Source organism: Brassica napus, unplaced genomic scaffold, assembly GCF_020379485.1.
Source record: "Brassica napus cultivar Da-Ae unplaced genomic scaffold, Da-Ae ScsIHWf_253;HRSCAF=424, whole genome shotgun sequence".
Classification (NCBI taxonomy): domain Eukaryota; kingdom Viridiplantae; phylum Streptophyta; class Magnoliopsida; order Brassicales; family Brassicaceae; genus Brassica; species Brassica napus.
This window is the reverse complement of record NW_026015857.1, coordinates 23,373-42,131: the sequence shown is the minus strand read 5'-3', so window position 1 is coordinate 42,131 and position 18,759 is coordinate 23,373. Positions and strand designations below refer to the sequence as shown.

General features: G+C 44.6%; 2 protein-coding genes across 2 annotated transcripts; both read right to left on the bottom strand.

The window, feature by feature from the left end:
- Positions 1-4,155: 4,155 nt before the first annotated feature.
- Positions 4,156-7,733, bottom strand: LOC111199900. Its single transcript, XM_048773585.1, has 6 exons — positions 7,586-7,733; positions 6,929-7,444; positions 6,359-6,808; positions 5,538-6,283; positions 4,960-5,494; positions 4,156-4,754 (listed from the first exon to the last, which is right to left on the bottom strand). Exons 1-6 carry the CDS (start codon positions 7,731-7,733, stop codon positions 4,156-4,158), a joined length of 2,994 nt encoding a protein of 997 aa, XP_048629542.1.
- A 6,563-nt stretch (positions 7,734-14,296) lies between these two features.
- On the bottom strand, positions 14,297-16,414 carry LOC111199899. Its single transcript, XM_022690517.2, has 4 exons — positions 16,267-16,414; positions 15,610-16,125; positions 15,184-15,489; positions 14,297-14,964 (listed from the first exon to the last, which is right to left on the bottom strand). The coding sequence occupies exons 1-4, from the start codon at positions 16,412-16,414 to the stop codon at positions 14,297-14,299; spliced, it is 1,638 nt and encodes a 545-aa protein (XP_022546238.2).
- Positions 16,415-18,759: the final 2,345 nt, after the last annotated feature.

Sequence of the window (18,759 nt, the reverse complement as noted above, 5' to 3'; positions counted from 1 at the left end):
AACGTACCGACAGCTCTCGTGGCCTAGGATCTTACATGTTCACGTTCAAACGCGAATTCGGAAATAAGACCTCTTTGTTCTTTTTTTGCTCTTTTACGATTTATTACTTTCGACTCTTTCATATTGATTGTGTTGTGCGTGGCCCAGCAGATAACCGGGACCTTCAGGGAAGACTAGGTTAGCTTGGCTTTCCTCCGATTAACAAATTTCGACGGTGTGAATTCCGGTTCACACAGTTTGGTGCTAGAAGGAGGGGGGGGGGGGGGTACAGATCTATCTCTCACGCAACCGCACACGCTCAGTCAGGTATGACGATCGACGCTGACAAATACAAGCAAACGCACGACGGGACTTCCGTCGATGCCAACGCTGAAAGAACTCCAGCTGGAAACGTATCCACGGTCACTTCGAACGCCGTGATACTGGACCAGATGAAAGAAATGTTCGCCTCCGCTCAGAAAAAAGTCAGACGAACAAGGAAAGCTCGTGGCCTCTCTCGCAAAACAGGTGGTAACCTTAACGGCGAAGGCCGAGAGTAAAAACCCTCGCTGATGTGCACCGGTTCGTGGATCAGTCCATTGGATCCAACCAGCATGGAGACCAGGACGTTCTGAAAAATTTGACCAAGGTTCGTTCATCCGACTGTACCGGACACACTGACCGAGCCATCCCGCGTATGCCCCGATTGGAGCTTCGGCTCTAACCACGACCAGACTACCGATTTCCCCGTACTGAAGCTCGTCTTCCCCGACCAACTCGACATTCTAAGACTCACGGTCGAGCCAGACTTGACTTGGATCATGCCAGACTTGACAAGGATCATGCCAGACTTGACTTGGATCATGCATGTAACATCCCCGAACTGTTTTAGACATCGGTAGTCAGCCGGGCAACAATCAAACAAGAACATGCCCGAACGACCTTCCTCTACCAAGTCCGAAAGTGTTACGACGGGTTGAGAATAGACTTTCCAAGTCACAAACATAATTCTGTAACCCAAAATATGCATTCAAAACTCGTTTCCCCTAATCTTCGGCCTAAGCCTTTGCAACCCGTACCAAATCATAGAGTTGTGTTAGGTTTGACTAACCTAATATCAAATTCAACACGTCACGAATATAAAACATACTTTATTTCATATATATAAAACATGAAGTTCACAAACCCAAAATATTGTACATATGGTCCATGGACGCAGCCGAAAGTAAAACATACATTCATATATCTTGAAAACGAGTCTTTAGCAAAAGATGTCCAATCTACACTAGCTCCTACAGTTCCGCGCGCTATGGTCCTTTCTACTGCAAAATGATGTTAGGAGTGAGTGAACTAGTTTCACTCAGTGATCTAGGGTTCCTTATCTAGCATATACAACTACCCGTCATTCTAAACCCCGCCCCAAACACAAGCAAGACATGTAGTTCAACAATCAATATTCAAGATCAAAAAGCATGACCGATTTAAGCAATAAACCATTAAACCATAATAAATCAAACACTCTTTATGAGTGTCATATCAATCAACCATATATAAATATATATATATATATATATATATATACTCCTAGGGCCCAACAGAATCATTCTTCCTCCACATAAGGGACACCGGCTGTAACACCCCCGAACCGTTTTAGACATCGGTCAGTCAGCCGGGCAACAATCAAACAAAGAACATGCCCGAACGACCTTCCTCTGCCAAGTCCGAAAGTGTTACGACGGGTTGAGAATAGACTTTCCAAGTCACAAACATAATTCTGTAACCCAGAATATCCATTCAAAACCCGTTTCCTCTAATCTTCGGTCTAAGGCTTTGCAACCCGTACCAAATCATAGAGTTGTGTTAGGTTGGACTAACCTAATATCAGATTCAACACGTCACGAATATAAAACATACTTTATTCCATATATATTAAACATGAAGTTCACAAGCCTAAAATATTATACATATGGTCCATGGACGCAGTCGAAAGTAAACATACATTTATATATCTTGAAAACGAGTCTATAGCAAAAGATGTCTAATCTACACCAGCTCCTACAGTTCCGCATCAAACCATTAAACCATATTAAATCAAAACACTCTTTATGAGTGTCGCATCAATCAAACAACATATATACATATATACTCCTAGGGCCCAACAGAATCATTCTTCCTCCACATAAGGGACACCGGCAATCCCTTCACTATTACACCACCAGATGTAGACGCTTGGGAATCGCCCGGTCACGGTCCTCAATCGGAATCGCCGTGCCCAGGTCCTCTATCGGACTCGCCGGGGGCTGTAACATCCACGTGTGACACTCGGCCTTGGTGATCAAGCCAAGTTAAACCGAGCCCACCACTCTCCGGACCACGACCGGCTTAGTGGTACCATTTGAGGAAGCAATGACCTGCAAACTACTACTAGAACCACCAAGAGGTTCTCAAACAACAGTACCAACACGAGGTACACATTATAACAATATATAATAATCACACAATCACATTAATCCGGGTGCTTAGACTAGTCTTGCTATCCACTTAGCCCAGACATCGTCTCAAGCCTCGGATCCACAAACTGACACCTAGACCGGTCCGGCTATCCTAGCTCGGAAGCCATCTCCGATGTCAGGAACCTGCATTAATAATTCGTTAACAATCAATTAACCGTGACTCACAGTGATTAAGCGATGTGGCTCGACTCTTTGATTCCGGATGTTGACCAAACCCTTTTTCTCCCCTCCAAAATATTCGTCTTGGTACCGTGATGCTAAATCCCAAAATCCAACGTCAATGTCTTGAATGGACTGGTCTGCACTGATCAGAACTCGGAAAGAACCTTCTTTCACTTCTGGACAGTCTTTCGGAGCTTCCCGGCAGTTTATCGGTCTCTGGAAATGTCTATACTTCTAAAGCACCTCAATTCTTTTTCTCTCTCTCTCTCTAGCCACGTTTTGCTTTGGTTTCTATGGAATGAGATGATTAAAAATGGTGAAGGGTGGCTGGGTATATATAGAAGTTGCCGGCCAATAAGAACATGCCACCTGATCGCATGTGTGTCGTCTCGCATGCTTCTGGTCGCATGCGTGGCGACACATGGGCATCCACATGCCCTGTTGCATGCCTCCTGGCCATGCCATAAGACACCTCCACGTCCACTTGCCCTTCAGCATGTCTGGTGTTCATGCACCGCGACACACGGGCCTCTGCATGTCGGTTCGCATGCGCAGATCGCAGGTACTGCGACACCTCGTGCTTCTGTGTGTCGAGCTGCATGGAACTGCTTCATGCACGTCTACACCTCCTTATTGTGTTGACACTCAGCAGGTTTAATGGTTGAGACCACGTCCTGACCCCTTAGATCAAGCCACCTCGAGCTTCTCAGTCGATTTGCGCGATTTCGGTCCTTCTGGTGAATTTCCGTGCCGTGATCAATCCGAAATATTTTTTCACTCCCGTTCTGATGAGCTAAATATGTTTAATAGACTCCAGACTAACCTTAATCTTTAGGATACAAATTTCCCGTGCCTTCGGCTTCCCCGAGAAATTCCATAAAACCGAAATTAGGGTTTTTTTTTTTTAAGAAGGGGTATTACATCCTCCTCCCCTTATTAGAATTCATCCCCGAATTCTCTAAGGATCCGGTGATCCCACTTCTTCCATCACTACATCTTCGTGGAAGAAATCTGGATGCAACGCTTTGAATCTTGATTCATCCTCCCAGGTCACAACTACACGGTTCCGCTTACCCCAGAAAACTTGGACTTGAGGAATTTCTCGATTCTTCAATCTTCGTATCCGACGTTCACCTATTCGGATTGGTCCCTCTGGATAAGTGAGGTTTGTTTGCAGGGTTTCGATTTTCTCTATCTCAATAGCGCTGGGATCATGAACATGTTTCCGCAGCATTGATACGTGAAATACTAGATGTATTTGCATCTCTTCAGGTAGGTTGAGACGATAAGCTACCTCTCTGATTTGTTGTATAATCTGGTAAGGCCCAATGAATCTTACCGCTAGTTTTCCGACCTTCCCAAATCGGTCCTTTCCTTTTTGAGCTGACACTTTTAGGTAAACCCAATCACCAATACTGAACACCACTTCTCACCTTGATTGATCGGCGTACTTCTTTTGTCTATCCTGCGCTTTCTTCATATTGGTTTGAATGATCTCCAACTATTTCATTTTCTCTTCTACAATTTCGGGTCCAAACTCTCTTCTTTCTCCAACTTCGGTCCAGCATAAAGGTGTTTTGCATGGCCTCCCATAAAGCGCCTCATATGGTGCCATACCTATGCAAGAATGAAAGCTGTTGTTGTAGGAGAATTCGATTAATGGTAAATGTTTTTTCCAGCTTCCCGCCCAATCCAATATACACATCCGCATCATATCCGCTATGGTGCGAATGGTTCTTTCGGTTTGGCCGTCCATCTCGGGATGATACGCGGTGCTTATGAACCACTTAGTTCCCACAGCTTCTTGTAACGCCTTCCCAAAATTTGAGGTGAATCTAGGATCTCGATCGGAGACTATATCTGTTGGCACACCATGCAACTTCACAATTTGATCCACATACATCTCTGCCAATACTTCTACCTTATCTGTTTCTTTCATAGGTAACAAGTGCGCCACCTTCGTCAGTCTGTCGACAATCACCCATATTGCATTATTTGATCTTCCTCGAGCCGGCGGTAACCCAGTGATGAAATCCCATTTCCACTGAGGTACTGGTAATATTTGTAACAATCCTCCTGGAATCTGATGCTCGACTTTGACTTGTTAACAAGTTTGACATTGAGCCACCCATCGCGCCACTGATTTCTTCATTCCTGGCCAATGATAATACCTTCGGATATCTCGGTACATTTTCGTACTCCCGGGATGGATACTGAGTAACGAGTGATGTGCCAACTTCAAAATCTCATCTCGTAGGCCCTTCTCCCCGTGGTACTGATATCCTCCCATTAAGTAATAATGTACCATCTGCTGCCACATGATAGCCACTTGCGTTTGGAGCTTCTTGATTTTTAACTTCTGCGACGATCCCTTTTAACTTTTCATCACGTTGTTGCTCCTGTCTGATCCGTGCGAGTAAACCTGCCTGGTTTACGGCACGTATGCCTAAAGGCTCACTTAGCTCCCCTTGAATTGCCCATAAACTCATCAACTTGAGCTCACTTGATAGCGCTTCCACTTCCTTTCCAATATCAGATACCAACTTTCTACGACTTAGTGCATCTGCGACCACATTAGCTTTGCCTGGATGATATTGAATCTTCAGGTCGTAATCCGCCACAAACTCCATCCATCGCCTTTGTCGCAGGTTCAAATCAGGCTGTATGAACAAGTACTTGAGACTCTTATGATCTGTGAATACTTCCACGACGTCTCCATATAAGTAAGATCTCCAAATCCTTAACGCAAACACCACTGCCGCCATTTCTAAATCGTGTGTTGGGTAGTTCTCTTCATGTTTCCTGAGTTGCCTTGATGCATAAGCAATCACTCTGTCTTCCTGCATCAATACACAACCCGAGGAAACTTCTTACCTCAGTTACAATTGATGGCCTTTGCCATTCCTCGATGGCTTTCACCTTTTCCGAATCTACGGAAACTCCTTCTCCAGACACACGGTTCCCCAAGAACCCGATCTCTCTTTTCCAGAAAGAACACTTGCTGAACTTGGCATACAGCTTCTGGTTTCTTAACCGTTCCAACACTAGCTTCAAGTGTGCTTTGTGCTCGACCTCTGTCTTGGAATATATTAAAATGTCATCGATGAAGATTATCACGAACTTGTCGAGATAATCGTGGAAGACTTCATTCATCAATCTCATGAAGGCCGCCGGTGCGTTAGTAAGTCCAAAAGGCATTACTACGAACTCGTATTGTCCATAACGAGTTCTAAACGCAGTCTTCATGACATCACCTTCTGATATTGGAATCTGATGATAGCCCGACGCCAAGTCGATCTTCGAAAACCAACTTGCTCCCCTTAGCTGATCCAACAACTCGTCTATCCTCGGAAGAGGATACTTATCTTTGATGGTGATATTGTTGATTTCTCGATAATCAATGCAAAGTCGCATGCTACCATCCTTCTTCTTGACAAATAAGACCGGAGCTCCCCATGGTGAAGAGCTAGGTCTTATGAAACCTTTCTCCATTAAATCTTCAAGTTGTTTCTTCAACTCTGCTAACTCTGCGGGTGCCATGCGGTAAGGAGCCTTTGCTATCGGCTTAGCTCCAGGTTCCAAGTTAATTGTGAAAGGGTTACTCCGAGGTGGAGGTAACTCTTTTAATGCTGCAAACACATCCTCAAACTATTGTACTACCGTAATATCCGTAATTTTAACTCCAATTCTAGCGGGTCCTTTACTAGCAGTTACTGTTACCAGATACGCTTCTCCATCCTTAAGCAAATCTTCCACTCTCAAGGCAGCTACTAAAGACACAGACTCGCTTGGACTGATCCCGTAGAACACTATTTGCCGTTGCCCGTTCTCTTTGAACGAAATACGACCTTTTCCACAATCTAATTGTGCCCGATAGCCTGATAACCAATCCATGCCCAAGATAACTTCATATCCTTTTAAGGGCACCACCAACAAATCTGCCAAGAACATCTTCTCGCTAATGACTAACAGAACTCTTCTGAGGCATTCTTTTGCTTGGAGGGTTTGGTTTCCGAGAGTCATCACAGCCACATCCATCCTGTCAATCACAAATGAACCCACAAATTCGGCAGCTACCTCAGGGGCCACAAAGCTATGTGTTGCCCCCGAGTCGAACAATACATGTGTGGGATGTCCCGCAACATGTAAACTTCCTGCCACAACATCAATATATATATCAACAACATAAAAATTATCCAATAGAAGGTAACCAATCCATCACAAGCAATAACACGACAAAAAATAAATCTAGTAAGGTTAAAGAACCCAAATACCTGTGATGGGACCCTTAGATGGACCTGGAAGTTTAGTATCCTCTAGTTCTAAAGCGTAAACTCTACCTCCTATAGCTTTCCTTTTTGGCGCTGGTGCGATTGCAGGTGGAGCTGGAGGAGGATGGACAGTGATTAGCGTAGCTGGGATAGGACGGTTGACGCTGCACTGCGTAGAGATGTGCCTTTTCTTTCCACACGTGAAACATGTAGGATTGTAGGAGTTAGACTGAAAGGATCCAGGTTTCTTCCCGTAGCATTCACTTGACTTATGGCCTATCTTGCCACAATTAAAGCATTTCCCTGTGAACAGAGATCGTCGACTTGGCCCTCCCGATTCCTTTTCCTTATCTTTACCCTTAAAAGATCTTTGGTTTCCACCATACTTTCCTTCTTGATGCTGCTTGGATTTCTTAGTTGCAGCCTTTTCAGCTTCCAATCCAATCTCCACATTCACAGCCTTTTCCACTAGCTCGGTGAGACTCTCGTAGTTACCGACTGCTAGTCTATTCTCTAACTCTGGTTTAAGACAAAACATAAAATTAGATATCATGGTCTCCTCATCATCTTGTCCTCGCAGCACGTGTCGTCACAGTCGCATAAATTCAGATTCATATTCTCTAACCGTCTTATCTCCTTGTACCAAGTTTGCAAACTGACGTTGAAGCCTTCGCTTAGATTCAGGAGTGAAGTACTTGCGTTCAAATTCTTGTTTGAATGCCGCCCAAGTGGTGACCATATGTCCTACTTGGTGATCCCTACTCTCCCACCATTCTGCCGCGTCTTTGTCTAAGTAATACACTGCCATCTCTTCTTAGATTCTTCGGAACACGTCATGGTCTCAAAGTTTTTCTCCAATGTTCGAAGCCACTGGTCGGCTTGAAATGGATCTGTCCCTCCTTCAAAATGTGGTGTCTTCATATTTTTCATGGCAGTTATCAACCGTAACATCGGTGTACTAACTGAAGGTTGTGGTGGCACGAGTGGCTGAGGTTGCACCTGAGGTTGTTGTTGTAATGACCTCGCTATCACGTCATGAAGCATCTTCAGAGTGTGCTCCATTCCTACTCCTTGTTGTGGTTGATCATGAACTTCTGGTTAAATCGGGTTGTTCCGCCTTATTGGTCTTGGTCCTTGAACACCCGACTCGCTATCATCTGTTTCTGGTCTTCTCCTTACAGTACGGTTTGGTGGAAAGTTTTCTTCTGGTGGTATATCTTGATCATGTCCAAACAGATTGTTGTTTCTTCTTACGTTTTCTTCACTGGATCCTTGGTTGGTGTGCGCCAGTGTTTGCACCTTTCCCTTGGATTCATATCCCAATCCTCTTCTTCTCGAGACTCTGTCTATACCCATCATCCAATCTTGTCCCCAATCACTCCTTCCCCTCCTTGCCATCTGCAATCCACAAACAGGGAATTCCTATTTAGATTACTAATTAGAGCGGAACTCTGCTGGTTTCCTAATACATCTTCTGCGACACATTTGACTCGATAAAACACGGAAAGTACATGATTGACCGCATGATCTAAACCATGCTCTGATACCACCTCTGTAACACCCCCGAACCGTTTTAGACATCGGCCAGTCAGCCGGGCAACAATCAAACAAGAACATGCCCGAACGACCTTCCTCTGCCAAGTCCGAAAGTGTAACGACGGGTTGAGAATAGACTTTCCAAGTCTCAAACATAATTCTGTAACCCAGACTATCCATTCAAAACTCGTTTCCTCTAATCTTCGGCCTAAGGCTTTGCAACCCGTACCAAATCATAGAGTTGTGTTATGTTGGACTAACCTAATATCAGATTCAACACGTCACGAATATAAAACATACTTTATTCCATATATATAAAACATGAAGTTCACAAGCCTAAAATATTATACATATGGTCCATGGACGCAGTCGAAAGTAAACATACATTTATATATCTTGAAAACGAGTCTATAGCAAAAGATGTCCAATCTACATCAGCTCCTACAGTTCCGCGAGCGCTAGGGTCCTTTTTACTGGTCACCTGCGAAAGGATGTGAGGAGTGAGTGAACTAGGTTCACTCAGTGAGCCAGGGTTCCCTATCTAGCATATACAACTACCCGTCATTCTAAACCTAACCCCAAACACAAGCAAGACGGGTAGTTCAGCAAGAAACATTCAAGATCATAAAGAAAGACCGATCTAAGCAATAAACCATTAAACCATATTAAATCAAAACACTCTTTATGAGTGTCGCATCAATCAAACAACATATATATATATATTTATATATATATATATATACTCCTAGGGCCCGACATAATCATTCTTCCTCCACATAAGGGACACCGGCAATCCCTTCACTATTACACCACACAGATGTAGACACTTGGGAATCGCCCGGTCACGGTCCTCAATCGGAATCGCCGTGCCCCGGTCCTCTATCGGACTCGCCGGGGGCTGTCACATCAACGTGTGACACTCGGGCTTGGTGATCAAGCCAAGTTAAACCGAGCTCACCACTTTCCGGACCACGACCGGTTTAGTGGTACCATTTGAGGAAGCAATGACCTGCAAACTACTACTAGAACCACCACGAGGTTCTCACACAACAGTACCAACACGAGGTACACACTATAACAATATATAATAATCATACAATCACATTAATCCAGGTGCTTAGACTAGTCTTGCTATCCACTTAGCCCAGACATCGTCTCAAGCCTCGGATCCACAAACTGACACCTAGACCTGTCCGGCTATCCTAGCTCGGAAGCCGTCTCCGATGTCAGGAACCTGCATTAATAATTCGTTAACAAACAATTAACCGTGACTCACAGTGATTAAGCGATGTGGCTCGACTCTTTGATTCCGGATGTTGACCAAACCCTTTTTCGCCCCTCCAAATCTTCGTCTTGGTACCGTGATGGTAAATCCCAAAATCCAACGTCGATGTCTTGAATCGACTGGTCTGGACTGATCAGAACTCGGAAAAAACCTTCTTTCACTTCTGGACAGTCTTTCGGAACTTCCCGACAGTTTATCGGTCTTTGGAAATGTCTATACTTGTAAAGCACCTCACTTCTTTTTCTCTCCCTCTCTCTAGCCACGTTTTGCTTTGGTTTCTATGAAATGAGATGATTAAAAATGGTGAAGGGTGGCTGGGTATATATAGAAGTTGCCGGCCAATAAGAACATGCCACCCGATCGCATGTGTGTCGTCTCGCATGCTTCCGGTCGCATGCGTGGCGACACATGGGCGTCCACATGCCCTGTTTCATGCCTCCTAGCCATGCCATAAGACACCTCCACGTCCACTTGCCCTTCAGCATGTCTGGTGTTCATGCATCGCGACACACGGGCCTCTGCATGTCGGTTCACATGCGCAGATCACAGGTACTGCGACACCTCGTACTTCTGTGTGTCGAGCTGCATGGAACTGCTTCATGCACGTCTACACCTCCTTCTTGTGTTGACACTCAGCAGGTTTAATGGTTAAGACCACGTCCTGACCCCTTAGATCAAGCCACCTCGAGCTTCTCAGTCGATTTGCGCGATTTCGGCCCTTCTGGTGAATTTCCGTAAAGCGATCAATCCCAAATATTTTTCCGCTCCCGTTCTGATGAGCTAAATATGTTTAATAGACACCAGACTAACCTTAATCTTGAGGATACAAATTTCCCGAGCCTTCGGCTTCCCCGAGAAATTCCATAAAACCGAAATTAGGGTTTTTTTTTTTAAGACGGGGTATTACACCGGCAATCCCTTCACTATTACACCACACAGGCGTAGACGCTCGGGAATCACCCGGTCACGGTCCTCAATCAGAATCGCCGTGCCCCGATCGTCTATCAGACTCGCCGGGGGCTGTCACATCCACGTGTGACTCTCGGCCTTGGTGATCAAGCCAAGTTAAACCGAGCCCACCACTTTCCGGACCACAACCGGCTTAGTGGTACCATTTGAGGAAGAAATGACCTGCAAACTACTACTAGAACCACCACAAGGTTCTCACACAACAATACCAACACGAGGTACACACTATAACAACATATGATAAACACACAATCACAATAATCCGGGTGCTTAGACTAGTCTTGCTATCCACTTAGCCAAGACATCGTCTAAAGCCTCAGATCCACAAACTGACACCTAGACCGGTCCGGCTATCCTAGCTCGGAAGCCATCTCCGATTTCAGGAACCTGCATTAAAAAATCGTTAACAAACAATTAACCAAGACTCACAGTTATTAAGCGATGTGTCTCGACTCTTTTGATTCCGGATGTTGACCAAACCCTTTTATCCCCTCCAAATCTTCGTCTTGTTACCGTGATGTTAAATCCCAAAACCCAACCTCAATGTCTTGAATGAACTGGTCTGGACTGATCAGAACTCGGAAAGAATCTTCTTTCACTTCTGGACGTCCTTCGGAACTTTCCGGCAGTTTATCGGTCTTCAAAAATGTCTATACTCTAAATCACCTCACTTCTTTCACTTTCTCTCTCTAAGCTACGTTTTGGAGTGTCCTTGGTGCGTCTGAATGAGTAAAAATGAACCAGGTTAGCTGGGTATATATAGAAGTTGCCGGCCAATAAGAATGAGCCACCCGATCGCCTGTGTATCGTCATGCATGCTTCCGGTCGCATGCGTGGCGACACATGGGCGTCCACATGCCCTGCTGCATGCTATCTAGCCAAGCCAGAAGACTCCTCCACGTCCACTTGCCCTTCAGCATGTCTGGTGTTCATGCATCGCGACACACGGGCCTCTGCATGTCGGTTCGCATGCGCAGATCGCAGGTATTGCGACACCTCGTGCTTCTTTATGTCAAGCAGCATGGAACTGCTTCATGCACGTCTACACCTCCTTCTTGTGTTGAAACTCAGAAGGTTTAATGGTTGACACCACATCCTAATCCCTTAGATCAAGCCACCTTGAGCTTTTCAGTCGATTTACGCGATTTCGGCCCTTCTGGTGAATTTTCATCCCGCGATAATTCCCGAATATTTTTCCGCTACCGATCTGATGAGCTGAATATTTTTAATCGACTCCAGACTAACCTTAACCTTGAGAATAAAAAATTTCTCGAGCCTTCGGCTTCCCCGAGAAATTCCATAAAGCCAAAATTATGGGCTTTTTTTTTTAAGACGGGGTTTTACATCCTCCTCCCCTTATTTGAATTCGTCTCCGAATTCTCTAAGGATCCGGTGATCCCCCTTCTTCCATCACTACATCTTCGTGGAAGAACTCTGGATGCAACGCTTTGAATCTTGATTCATCCTCCCAGGTCACAACTACACGGTTCCGCTTACCCCTGAAAACTTGGACTTGAGGAATTTCTCGATTCTTCAATCGTCGTATCCGACGTTCACCTATTCGGACTGGTCCCTCTGGATAAGTGAGGTATGTTTGCAGGTTTTCGATTTGCTCTGTCTCAATAGCGTTGGGATCATGAACATGTTTCTGCAGCATTGATACGTGAAATACCAGATGTATTTGCATCTCTTCAGGTAGGTTGAGACGATAAGCTACCTCTCTGATTCGTTGTATAATCTGGTAAGGCCCAATGAATCTTACCGCTAGTTTCCCGATCTTCCTGAATCTCTCCTTTCCTTTCTGAGCTGACACTCTCAGATAAACCCAATCACCAATATTGAACACCACTTCTCGCCTTGATTGATCGGCGTACTTCTTTTGTCTATCCTGCTTTCTTCATATTGGTTTGAATGATCTCTAACTTTTTCATCGTCTCTTCTACAATTCCGGGTCCAAACTCTCTTCTTTCTCCAACTTCGGTCCAGCATAAAGGTGTTTTGCATGGCCTCCCATAAAGCGCCTCATATGGTGCCATACCTATGCTAGAATGAAAGCTGTTGTTGTAGGAGAATTCGACTAATGGTAAATGCTTTTCCCAGCTTCCCGCCCAATCCAATATACACATCCGCATCATATCCTCTATGGTGCGTATGGTTCTTTCGGTTTGGCCGTCCGTCTCGGGATGATATGCGGTGCTTATGAATAACTTAGTTCCCACTGCTTCTTGTAACCCTTTCCAAAAATTTGAGGTGAATCTAGGATCTCGATCGGAGACTATATATGTTGGCACACCATGCAACCTCACAATTTGTTCCACATACATCTCTGCCAATACTTCTACCTTATCGGTTTCCTTCATAGGTAAGAAGTGCTCCACCTTTGTCAGTTTGTCGACAATCACCCATATTGCATTATTTGATCTTCCTCGAGCCGGCGGTAACCCACTGATGAAATCCATGGATATGGAATCCCATTTCCACTGAGGTACTGGTAAGCTTTGTAACAATCCTCCTGGAATCTGATGCTCGACTTTGACTTGTTGACAAGTTTGACATTGAGCCACCCATCATGCTACTGATTTCTTCATTCCTAGCCAATGATAATAACTTCGGATATCTCCGTACATTTTCGTACTCCCGGGATGGATACTGAGTAACGAGTGATGCGCCGACTTCAAAATCTCATCTCGTAGCCCTTCTCCCTGTGGTGCTGATATCCTCCCATTAAGTAATAGTGTATAATCTGCTGCCACATGATAGCCACTTGCGTTTGGAGCTTCTTGATTTTTAAATTCTGTGATGATTCCTTTTAACTTCTCATCACGTTGTTGTTCCTGTCTGATCTGTGCGAGTAAAACTGCCTGGTTTACAGTATGTATGCCGAAAGGCTCACTTGGCTCCCCTTCATTGCCCATAAAGTCATCAACTTGAGTTCAGTTGATAATGCTTTCACTTCCTTTCCAACATCAGATGCCAACTTTCTACGACTTAGTGCATCTGCGACCACATTAGCTTTGCCTGGATGATACTGAATCTTCAGGTCGTAATCCGCCACAAACTCCATCCATCGCCTTTGTCGGAGGTTCAGATCAGGCTGTGTGAACAAGTACTTGAGACTCTTATGATCTGTGAATACTTCCACGACTTCTCCATATAAATAAGATCTCCAAATCCTTAACGCAAACACCACTGCCGCCATTTCTAAATCATGTGTTGGGTAGTTCTCTTCATGTTTCCTGAGTTGCCTTGATGCATAAGCAATTACTTTGTCTTCCTGCATCAATACACAACCCAACCCAACCCTAGAAGCATCTGCGTACACAGTGTAAGGTTTACCTTGTTCAGGTAATGCCAATACCGGTGTTGTGGTCAAAGCTATCTTCAGTCTCTGAAATGCTTCATCCGTTTCTCTTCCCCAGATGAACGAAACTCCTTTTCAAGTCAACTTCGTCAGGGGCTTAGCGATCGAAGAAAAGTCCTTGACGAACTTTCGATAATACCCGGCTAACCCGAGGAAACTTCTTACCTCGGTTACCGTTGATGGCCTTTGCCATTCCTCGATGGCTTTCTCCTTTCCGAATCTACGGAAACTCGATCTCTCTTTTCCAGAAAGAACACTTGCTGAACTTGGCATACAGCTTTTGGTTTCTTAACCGTTCCAACACTAGCTTTAAGTGTGCTTTGTGCTTTACCTCTGTCTTGGAATATATTAAAATGTCATCGATGAAGATTATCACGAACTTGTCGAGATAATCATGGAAGACTTCATTCATCAATCTCATGAAGGCCGCCGGTGCATTAGTAAGGCCAAAAGGCATTACTACGAACTCGTATTGTCCATAACGAGTTCTAAACGCAGTCTTCATGACATCACCTTCTGAAATTGGAAAATGATGATAACCCGACGCCAAGTCGATCTTCGAAAACCAACTAGCTCCCCTTAGATGATCCAACAACTCGTCTATCCTCGAAAGAGGATACTTATCTTTGATGGTGATATTGTTGATTCCTCGATAATCAATGCAAAGTCGCATGCTACCATCCTTCTTCTTGACAAATAAGACCGGAGCTCCCCATGGTGAAGAGCTAGGTCTTATGAAACCTTTCTCCATTAAATCTTCAAGTTGTTTCTTCAACTCTGCTAACTCTGCGGGTGCCATGCGGTAAGGAGCCTTTGCTATAGGCTTAGCTCCAGGTTCCAAGTTAATTGTGAAAGGGTTACTCCGAGGTGGAGGTAACTCTTTTAATGCTGCAAACACATCCTCAAACTATTGTACTACCGCAATATCCGTAATTTTAACTCCAATGCTAGCGGGTCCTATACTAGCAGTTACTGTTACCAGATACGCTTCTCCATCCTTAAGCAAATCTTCCACTCTCAAGGCAGCTACTAAAGACACAAACTTGCTTGGACTGATCCCGTAGAACACTATTTACCGTTGCCCGTTCTCCTTGAACAAAATACGACCTTTTCCACAATCTAATTGAGCCCGATAGCCTGATAACCAATCCATGCCCATAATAACCTCATATCCCTTTAAGGGAACCACCAACAAATCTGCCACAAACATCTTCTCGTAAATGACTAACAGAGCTCTTCTGAGGCACTCTTTTGCTTGGAGGGTTTGGTCTCCGGGAATCATCACAGCCACATCCATCCTGTCAATCACAAATGAACCCACAAACTCGGCAGCTACCTCAGGGGCCACCAAGCTATGTGTTGCCCCCGAGTCGAACAATACATGTGTGGGACGTCCCGCAACATGTAAAATTCCTACCACAACATCAATATATATATCAACAACATAAAAATTATCCAATAGAAATTAACTAATCCATCGCAAGAAATCACACAGCACAAAATCAATACAGTAAGGTTAAAGAACCCAAATACCTGTGATGGGACCCTTAGATGGGCCTGGAGGTTTAGTATCCTCTAGTTCTAAAGTGTAAACTCTACCTCCTATAGCTTGCCTTTTTGGCGCTGGTGCGATTGCAGATGGAGCTGGGGGAGGATGAACAGCGATTGGCGTAGCTGGGATAGGAGGATTGACGCTGCACTGGGTAGAGATGTGTCCTTTCTTTCCACACGTGTAGCATGTAGGATTGTAGGAGTTTGACTGAAAGGATCCAGGTTTCTTCCCGTAGCATTTACTTGATTTATGGCCTATCTTGCCACAATTAAAGTATTTTCCTGTGAACAGAGATCGTCGATTGGGCCCTCCCGGTTCCTTTTCCTTGTCTTTACCCTTAAATGATCTTTGGTTTCCACCATACTTTCCTTCTTGATGCTGCTTAGATTTCTTACTTGCCGCCTTCTCAGCTTCCAATCCGATCTCCACATTCACAGCGTTTTCCACTAGCTCGGTGAGACTCTCGTAGTTCCCGACTGCCAGTCTATTTTCTAACTCTGGTTTTAGACCAAACATAAAGTTAGATATCATGGTTTCTTCATCATCTTGTCCTCGCAGCACGTGTCGTCTCAGTCGCATGAACTCAGATTCATATTCTCTAACTGTCTTGTCTCCTTGTACTAGGTTAGCAAACTAACGTTGAAGCCTTCGCTTTGGACCCGGGGTGAAATACTTGCGTTCAAATTCTTTTTTGAATGCTGCCCAAGTGGTGACTAGATGTCCCACTTGGTTATCCCTACTCTCCCAACATTCTACCGCGTCTTTGTCTAAGTAATATACTGCCATCTTATTTTTAGACTCCTCGGAACACGTCAGGGTCTCAAAAGTTTTTCTCCATGGTTCGAAGCCACTGGTCGGCTTCAAAAGGATCTGTCCCTCCTTCAAAATGTGGTGTCTTCATATTCTTCATGGCAGTTATCAATGGTAACATCGGTGTCCTAACTAAAGGTTGTGGTGGCACGAGTGGCTGAGGTTGCACTTGAGGTTGTTGTAGTGACCTCGCTATCACGTCATGAAGCATCTTCAAAGTGTTCTCCATTCCTTGTCCTTGTTGTGGTTGATCATGAACTTCTGGTTCAATCGGGTTGTTCCGCCTTATTGGTCTTGGTCCTTGGACACTTGACTCGCTATCATCTGTTTCTGGTCTTCTCCTTACAGTACGGTTTGGTGGAAAGTTTTCTTCTGGTGGTATATCTTGATCATGTCCAAACAGATTGTTGTTTCTTCTTACGTTTTCTTCACTGGATCCTTGGTTGGTGTGTGCCAGTGTTTGCACCCCTCCCTTCGGATTCATATCCCATCCTCTTCTTCTTGAGACTCTTTCTGTACCCATCATCCAATCTTGTCCCCCATCACTCCTTCCCTCCTTGCCATCTGCAATCCACAAACAGGAATTCCTATTTAGAATACTAATTAGAGCGGAACTCTGCTGGTTTCCTAATACATCTTTTGCGACACATTTGACTCGATAAAACACGGAAAGTACGTGATTGACCGCATGATCTAAACCATGCTCTGATACCACCTCTGTAACACCCCCAAACCGTTTTAGACATCGGTCAGTCAGCCGGGCAACAATCAAACAAGAACATGCCCGAACGACCTTCCTCTGCCAAGTCCGAAAGTGTTACGACGGGTTGAGAATAGACTTTCCAAGTCACAAACATAATTCTGTAACCCAAAATATCCATTCAAAACTCGTTTCATCTAATCTTCGGCCTAAGGCTTTGCAACCCGTACCAAATCATAGAGTTGTGTTAGGTTGGACTAACCTAATATCAGATTCAACACGTCACGAATATAAAACATACTTTATTCCATATATATAAAACATGAAGTTCACAAGCCCAAAATATTATACATATGGTCCATGGACGCAGTCGAAAGTAAACATACATTCATATATCTTGAAAACGAGTCTTTAGCAAAAGATGTCCAATCTACACCAGCTCCTACAGTTCCGCGAGCGCTATGGTCCTTTCTACTGGTCACCTGCAAAAGGATGTGAGGAGTGAGTGAACTAGTTCCACTCAGTGAGCCAGGGTTCCCTATCTAGCATATACAACTACCGTCATTCTAAACTAACCCCAAACACAAGCAAGACGGGTAGTTCAACAAGAAACATTCAAGATCATAAAGCAAGACCGATTTAAGCAATAAACCATTAAACCATATTAAATCAAAACACTCTTTATGAGTGTCGCATATCAATCACATATATTATATATATATATACTCCTAGGGCCCAACAGAATCATTCTTCCTCCACATAAGGGACACCGGCAATCCCTTCACTATTACACCACACAGGCGTAGACGCTTGGGAATCGCCCGGTCACGGTCCTCAATCGGAATCACCGTGCCCCGGTCCTCTATCGGACTCGCCGGGGGCTGTCACATCCACGTGTGACACTCGGCCTTGGTGATCAAGCCAAGTTAAACCGAGCCCACCACTTTCCGGACCACGACCGGCTTAGTGGTACCATTTGAGGAAGCAATGACCTGCAAACTACTACTAGAACCACCACGAGGTTCTCACACAACAGTACCAACACGAGGTACACACTATAACAACATATAATAATCACACAATCACAATAATCCGGGTGCTTAGACTAGTCTTGCTATCCACTTAGCCCAGACATCGTCTCAAGCCTCGGATCCACAAACTGACACCTAGACCGGTCCGGCTATCCTAGCTCGGAAGCCGTCTCCGATGTCAGGAACCTGCATTAAAAAATCATTAACAAACAATTAACCATGACTCACAGTGATTAAGCGTTGTGGCTCGACTCTTTTGATTCCGGATGTTGACCAAACCCTTTTATCCCCTCCAAATCTTTGTCTTGGTACCGTGATGTTAAATCCCAAAACCCACCTCAATGTCTTGAATGACTGGTCTGGACTGATCAGAACTCGGAAAAACTTCTTTCACTTCTGGACAGTCCTTCGGAACTTCCCGGCAGTTTATCGGTCTTTGAAAATGTCTATACTGTAAAGCACCTCACTTCTTTTCTTCATCTCGTCGTATCCGACGTTCACCTATCGGACTGGTCCCTCTGGATAAGTGCGGTATGTTTGCAGGTTTTCGATTTGCTCTGTCTCAATAGCGTTGGGATCATGAACATGTT

Bases quoted from the DNA above. Each gene is read 5' to 3' on its own strand.
- LOC111199900 (XM_048773585.1), bottom strand. From the start codon at position 7,733: ATGGCAGTGTATTACTTAGACAAAGACGCGGCAGAATGGTGGGAGAGT. The intron at 5,495-5,537 runs GTAACTGAGGTA...GTATTGATGCAG, and splicing joins AATGGCAAAGGCCATCAATT to GAAGACAGAGTGATTGCTTA. The intron at 4,755-4,959 runs GTACATTATTAC...CTTGTTAACAAG, and splicing joins CTATCATGTGGCAGCAGATG to TCAAAGTCGAGCATCAGATT.
- LOC111199899 (XM_022690517.2), bottom strand. From the start codon at position 16,414: ATGGCAGTATATTACTTAGACAAAGACGCGGTAGAATGTTGGGAGAGT. The intron at 16,126-16,266 runs GTTAGTTTGCTA...GTCTAAAACCAG, and splicing joins TCCAAAGCGAAGGCTTCAAC to AGTTAGAAAATAGACTGGCA. The intron at 15,490-15,609 runs GTATTTGGGTTC...ATGTTGTGGTAG, and splicing joins ATCTAAGGGTCCCATCACAG to GAATTTTACATGTTGCGGGA.